A 6,965-nucleotide genomic window follows, 5' to 3' on the forward strand; every position below is an offset into this window, starting at 1 on the left:
ATTACCTCCTCCTCGGTAATTGTTTCTTTGAGTGTTGTTTGAGTTGTTAAACCCACTATTATTGTTGTTGAAATTGCGACGAGGTGTATTTGTTTGTTGTCAAGTGGCAGTATTAGCGGATGAGGCAAACTCGACAGGGGTAGAACCCATAGAAGATGCTTGAGCTTCATGTGCAATTAGGTAGGAGTAAAATTCAGGAAGGGTAATTGTACGTTCGTTACTTACAATTGTAATTGCAGTGAAAAGATCACCATGTCCTGGCCCCAATCCGGCTAGGATATACCCGATAGCTTCTTCATCAGTCATTGGTTGACCTATGTTGGCCATAGTATCAGCAAATCCAGTCATCTTCTGATAGTACTCTGCTGCTGTCATATCTCCTTTTCGGGTATTGGAGAGTTGAGTGCGAATCTGAATAGCATTCCCCTTGTGCTGGGCAGAAAACATTATTTGAAGGGATTTCCATAGCTCACTAGCAGTAGTTGTGCATCTAATCAATTGACGCAGAACCTCCTCTGTAACTGAAGATAAAAGGCCTCCAATAATGGCTTGATCTTGAATAACCCAAGTATTATACTCGGGATTTGGTGATACTCTTATAGCATCGCCGGTTCCTGTGGTTACCGTAGCCGCCGGGGCAAGAATAGTACCGTCAAGATGCCCAAAGAGATGAACACCTTTCAGAGTTGGTACTACCTGAGCTTTCCACAATAGAAAATTAGTGCGAGTAAGTTTGCACGAAATTGCTGTAGCAATGGTAGATGATTTGACAGGGGCAGACATGTTTGAGAAAATTGAAGAAGAGAATTAGGGATACTCTTCTGGAAGGAAACCAAAAGACCCGCAGAAAAGAGGGTAGGGATCTCTACGCTCTGATACCAAGTTAAACAGAAGTATTTGGGGTAAAAGTCCCTGATGGATTTCACATATATTTATATACAAATAAGATTACATGATAATATAAACAATAGATCCTAACATCTTGGGCCTTATCAACATAACATTTGAATCAATCTATTCTAATCTTATCGTTTCTGTTTACAGGTTGCTGGAAAATCATAAATGGCCTGTTATATGGTTTACTGGACAGCCCAAAAACCGCATCAAAACTCATCGGAATCAACTCATTATTTGTGAGATCGAATATTGACGAGTTGGAAATATGCCCATACAATTTGAGTACAATCTGATAATGTTTGCCGAACCCTCTTATCGCTTGAAAAAGTCGTGCAATGGTATTAAAAATCCAAAAAGTCATTCATATTGCTTTGCTTTGTTTTTTGTTGCTTGCGGATTTTGATGATAAAATGTTGGACGCGATTATCTGTAGATTCATGTAATGTCTTTGGAGGTTTGAGGAATTGACACGTTCTTAGCTAGATTCACCAAGCCAAAGTCAGCTGGGGTATTTGATCACACACAGGTGTGGTGTAGAGGAGCCAAAGTTGACCGGTCAAACTTGTTAAAGTGCCCCTCGAAGGGATTGAGTCCTATATAATTGTATTCTTTATATTTTCCCTGTACTTTTCGGTCTGTAGCATCATTCTTTCCACCCTCTACCACCTTGCAAGGGGTATTTAGAGTAATAATAATCTCTTCAGAATTTCAATAAAAGGCCATCACCCGATTTTTTTTTTAAATGTAGAAGTTGTAGATATTAATGATTGATTTTATTAAAATTGTAAAGTTTATTCTTTAAAGGTTACTTTTTCCATTGTACTTAATTATTTTCAGTGTCTTTTAATTAATTGATATACTTAATTGTCATACAGGATTTGTCTTTTTAGATGGAAGGTTTGGATATCTAATCTGCATGTTGGGAATTTTCTACTAAACTATTGATATAAATTTCTAAAAACTAACCAGTTTTTTTTTTTTTTCTTTTTTTTATACTAGCTTTACTTAATTCTTTTATATATATTTTTTTATTATTATAACTTTTGATTGAATATTATTCTATTTCTTTTCATTTTAATAATAATAATAACCATAATCATAATAATTTAATCAAAAGTTGAAATTAAAAATGATTCAAGTGGATGGATGAATTGGATCGATGGTTGTCCATTAGTCTTAGATGCCATAGGATGTTCATTTAGTAGGGCCGGGAAAAGGCATACTGAACACTATAGAAATGTTATTTATTCAAACTCAGTGACCTTTACTAATGAAAAACAAGACAACTTTGTATATAAATACATTTATATGAATTGGAATCTACAAAACCAGCTTATACCTTTAATGGCTAAACAACTAGTTTTACACCTATGCTTCCTTCTGTTCCTTCTGCCTAAATCAATACAATCTAAATCCGATGAGGACCGGAAGGTACTTGCTAGTATTCAATCTTTCTGAGGCATAATAGATGTCGCCATTAGTCAATGCAATTTCAATTACTAAAATACATTGATTGGGTATATATTGGTCGTCTTATATTTAATATTTCCTATAGTTTAATTGATCGAACCTGATGTAACTGGTTTTGAGCAGGTATACGTGGTCTATATGGGCCACAACACTCTTGATGATGCCTCTGCCTCCTCCCTTCACTTGACTATGCTACAAGAAGTAATTGGCAGGTCTCCCACTTCATTTTAGTCTCTATATTCAATATACATGCACACAAAATATGCTACAGTTGATGTTTCTTAAGTTAGTAGTGCAGAATCTTTAAGTCCAATTAAATCGACAAAGTCCTCCTTTTTCCCTCCAACTTCCCAATTTCATTTTCGTAGTTTGGTTGTCATGTTTAGGAGCTAACTTTTCCTTTGTTCTACGTCTATTTCCTTGAACTCAGGGTTTTGCCTTTGTCCTGATTCTTTCCAGTGGTTTTTCGTTTTCTATAAACTTTTGGTTCCATAAAAGATAAGGTTAAATGGAAAACAGTTATCAACATTCAAAATGACTTTACTTTAAATATTGGGTTTTTCCAAAAATGTCAAATGGATTCTTTGAAGTGTGTATACACATACTTGATACGAATTAACGTGGCATGGTAGATACTAACTAAGTGGCTGCTTGGATTTGATGTTACTATGGAAGGGATGCGGAGAACCATATGCTTCAAAGATACACGAGCAGCTTTCATGGATTTTCTGCGAGACTTACCCAAGAGGAGGTTAAAAAACTGTCAGGTATGCAATAGATCTCTGCATTATAAAACATGCAAAAGATCATATATATGGTAGTTTGGGTTTCGATGTTTGATATGTTTATATATAGCTATGGAGGGGGTTGTTTCTGTGTTTCTCAGCAAAAAGAACAAGCTGGCAACAACTAGTTCATGGGACTTCATAGGGTTTCCACTTAAAGTCAATAGATCAACACTGGAAAGCGATATTATCATTGGGGTTTTTGACACGGGAATATGGCCCGAATCACCCAGTTTCACTGGTCTAGGATATGGTCCTCCTCCTGCTAAATGGAAGGGCATTTGCGACGCCAATTTCTCATGCAACAAGTAATACATCATTTCCTAATAAATTTAGCACTCGTTTATTTACTTTTGTTTTGTATTTTGGATCTTTCCAACTATAAAAACTAGCCTAAAACATACGATTTTCTAATATGTATATAAGAATCATTAATTGAAGTGTTGATTAAAAGAAATATTAAATATGATAAATATTAACTATGTGTAATATTATCATAATTAAATATAAAATATATTAATTATAAATAATATTATATGTAATTTATATTTATGATATTTAATAATGATAATATTGATTATAATAATAAACACTTCAATTAATCTTTTCTTATAGAAAATCTCATTTTTTTAAATAAACAAGAGTTGCAAGTTGTTAAATGTGACTTGTAAATTAAAGACCAAAAATAACCTCACACTGATTTTCAACTAAATATAGGGTTTATATTTATACTTTTCGTATATATAACCTCTAATAGCTAGGGTTTCAGTTTGGTTTGAAGCTTATGACTATGAATACTTTCTAATGCTGCTGTAGAAGTAGATTATTTTGAGTTAAATATTGTGTATAATTTATGTATGTGTGATTACTCTTTGATTATTCCTAGCACAAGTTTATGACTTCTTTCTTGTAACATAACCAGCAAAATCATTGGAGCTCGATACTTCAAGGCAGATGGAATATACGGCCCTACAGACCTCCAATCACCAAGAGATTCCGATGGTCATGGAACCCACACAGCATCTACAGCCGCCGGAAACATTGTAACAAATGCAAATCTGCTTGGCCTCGACCCAGGAACATCTAGAGGAGGCGTACCCAGGGCCAGAATCGCAGTATATAAAGTTTGTTGGTCAAACGGTTGTTCAGATGTCGACATTCTTTCTGCTTTTGAAGCAGCCATCGCTGATGGTGTTGACTTAATCACAGTCTCCGTAGGCTTAGTACATGCTGAAGAGCTTTTTAAAGATGCCTTCGCTATTGGTTCCTTTCATGCCATGAGGAAACAAATATTGACTGTACAATCTGCTATGAACGAAGGCCCAATGCCACAAACCATTGGTAGTATCGCTCCATGGATTCTTTCTGTGGCTGCTGGATCAAAAAACCCAGATTTAATCACCCCTGTTCGACTAGGAAATGGTATAGTTGTTAATGTGAGTAATATCTGACTTTTATTATAAGCCTACGTAAAACTTGTTGATTTAATTTGTGATCATGATGAAACGTGATTTACGGAAAATTAACTTATTTTTAAACTAATTCATTTTATCTTAGGGAGTTTCAGTAAATCCCTTTAAACTTAAAGGAATGTATCCTCTAATTTACGCCGGAGACGTTCCAAATATCACCGCTGGTTTCAGTGGCTCAACATCGAGGTAAAGATAGATTTTCCTTAAGTAACAATCTCCAGGGAATTTACGTTTCAGTATAAAAATGAAGAGTTTATCTTTCATTTGTTTACTACAGTTTCAATTTCGTTTGTCCCTAGATCTTTATGTTCCTTTAATAGTGTATTGTGGAATTTGTATTCATATATATCAGGTTTTGCATCAAAAATTCGTTGGACAAGAATTTAGTGAAAGGTAAAATAATTATATGTGATACGTTAACGACTGGAGAAGACGAAATGTTGGCGGGTGCTGTGGGGTCCATCATGATATATCCTGGACCGTATTTTGAAGCCATTGGTTCTTATCCTTTGCCTGCTAGTATTGTTAACTCCGATCAAGCTTCAATTATCGCTGACTACTTACAATCAACAGAGTAAAAAAAAAAAAAACTACTTCTTTACTTGTATATTCTAGTCCGCTGAATTCATTTACAGAAATTACTGAACTTGAAATTGTTTCAGAAATGCAACAGCAGTAATAATGAAGAGTGAAGATATCAACAATGTGTCAACCCCATATGTTGCATCTTTCTCATCAAGAGGTCCAAATCCAACAAATAAAAACATCCTCAAGGTAATTAACTCAAGTTACAGTTTGAAAACATGCATGATTAGAATCATGTGTTACACAACAACACTAATAATTGAACTTTTTTTTATTCATGTAGCCAGATTTAACAGCTCCTGGGGTGAGAATTCTAGCAGCATGGTCACCTGTGGCACGAATTAGTCAAGCAGAAGGAGACCACAGAGAAGTACCATTCAATATGCTATCAGGGACATCAATGGCATGTCCACATGTCAGTGGTATTGCTGCTTATATCAAAACATTTAACCCGAAATGGTCTCCAGCAGCCATTAAGTCGGCTCTCATGACAACAGGTATAACATATACTGAATTTGCAGAGAAGATATACGACTTCACATATCTAATTATTATAATAAATCTTGCAGCTTCGGTTATGAATGGTGAGACGGATGCTGAATTTGCATATGGAGCGGGTTATCTTAATCCATTGGCAGCTATGAAACCTGGGCTGGTATACGATGCTGTTGAGGTCGATTATGTAAATTTTTTGTGCCATGAAGGCTATAACATCAAAGATATCAGAATTATCACTGGGGTTAATAGTAGTAGCTGTTCTAAGCACAAACAACCCAATGATCTAAACTATCCTGCGTTTGTCATCCCAACGCTGCGTAACAAAGCTGTTAATATAACGTTCAGTCGGACAGTTACCAATGTCGGTTCTGCAAAATCAAGGTATAGAGCGTCAATAACTCCCCCACGTGTTGGCGATTTGGGCATACAGATTGAGCCGAATATCCTACAGTTCAAAAAAATTGGGCAAAAGCTGTCTTTTAAGATGAGTGTTCAGACCACCATACAGAAGTTAGACAGCCCAATTGTTTCTGGTGAATTGACTTGGTATGAAATCGATGGTGTGCATCAAGTGAGGAGCCCCATCGTTGTGCATGTTCCATAATAGTCATTAAATGTAACTCAATGCAAAGATTATTCTTCTCTGTCGTTTCTTTGTCTTGGTGTATATGCTTCTACATTTTGAAGTTATTATATTTCGCACACCTCAAAACAGTTTATTAAATTTAATATGTTCCTGGAAGGCCATTTTCCTCACAAGAAATTAAGTGTATTACTCTTAACTTATGAGCAAAGATAAAGATAGGATGTTAGATTGTCCTATACCTAGTGGCAGATCCACGAATATTATCTGTAAAAGCATCTACAATGGGAAGTTGAATGGAATAGTTGAATGAGATGATAATATATTTGAAATTTTATCATTGTTAGATGTCACGAGTATGACATTTGATGAATTTTGAGTTTAATGACCATTAAACCCTTCAACGGGAAAAAAAATATCTAATTCTTACATAAATATTTAAATATATTTCATTAACTTTATAGATTTCAATACATTGAAGAAACAAAAAAATTATAGACTTGTATGTAGTATAAAATGATGACGTGATAATATATTGAACTATATGGAATTCAATGCTTTCTATCTCCTAAAGGCACTAGTGGTCCAATGCTAGAAAAGTGGCAAATTACCCATGAACACCCCGATCGAATAAAATTCATTGAGAACGGTCGGAACCTACGTAAAAAACCCCTA

The 6,965-nt window shown here is 35.1% G+C and overlaps 1 protein-coding gene across 3 annotated transcripts; it reads left to right on the forward strand.

Annotated features, from left to right (window-relative positions):
* The first annotated feature begins 2,215 nt into the window (after positions 1-2,215).
* Positions 2,216-6,489, forward strand: LOC111919881 (cucumisin). 3 transcript variants are annotated; one of them, XM_023915438.3, is made up of 10 exons: positions 2,216-2,328; positions 2,491-2,579; positions 3,043-3,134; positions 3,223-3,460; positions 4,075-4,588; positions 4,710-4,810; positions 4,977-5,198; positions 5,287-5,398; positions 5,493-5,706; positions 5,779-6,489. In XM_023915438.3, exons 1-10 carry the CDS (start codon positions 2,242-2,244, stop codon positions 6,309-6,311), a joined length of 2,202 nt encoding a protein of 733 aa, XP_023771206.3. In that variant the 5' UTR covers positions 2,216-2,241; the 3' UTR covers positions 6,312-6,489. The 3 variants fall into 3 exon arrangements, with proteins under 3 accessions (XP_023771206.3, XP_042753513.1, XP_042753514.1); XM_042897579.2 differs by having other exon boundaries at positions 2,290-2,414; XM_042897580.2 differs by lacking the exon at positions 2,216-2,328 and having other exon boundaries at positions 2,506-2,579; positions 3,000-3,134.
* The last annotated feature ends 476 nt before the right edge of the window (positions 6,490-6,965 follow it).

The sequence above is a fragment of the Lactuca sativa genome, chromosome 8 (genome assembly GCF_002870075.4).
Source record: "Lactuca sativa cultivar Salinas chromosome 8, Lsat_Salinas_v11, whole genome shotgun sequence".
Taxonomy (NCBI): Eukaryota; Viridiplantae; Streptophyta; class Magnoliopsida; order Asterales; family Asteraceae; genus Lactuca; species Lactuca sativa.

Bases quoted from the DNA above. Each gene is read 5' to 3' on its own strand.
- LOC111919881 (XM_023915438.3), top strand. From the start codon at position 2,242: ATGGCTAAACAACTAGTTTTACACCTATGCTTCCTTCTGTTCCTTCTG. The intron at 3,461-4,074 runs GTAATACATCAT...TAACATAACCAG, and splicing joins GCCAATTTCTCATGCAACAA to CAAAATCATTGGAGCTCGAT. The intron at 5,199-5,286 runs GTAAAAAAAAAA...AAATTGTTTCAG, and splicing joins GACTACTTACAATCAACAGA to AAATGCAACAGCAGTAATAA.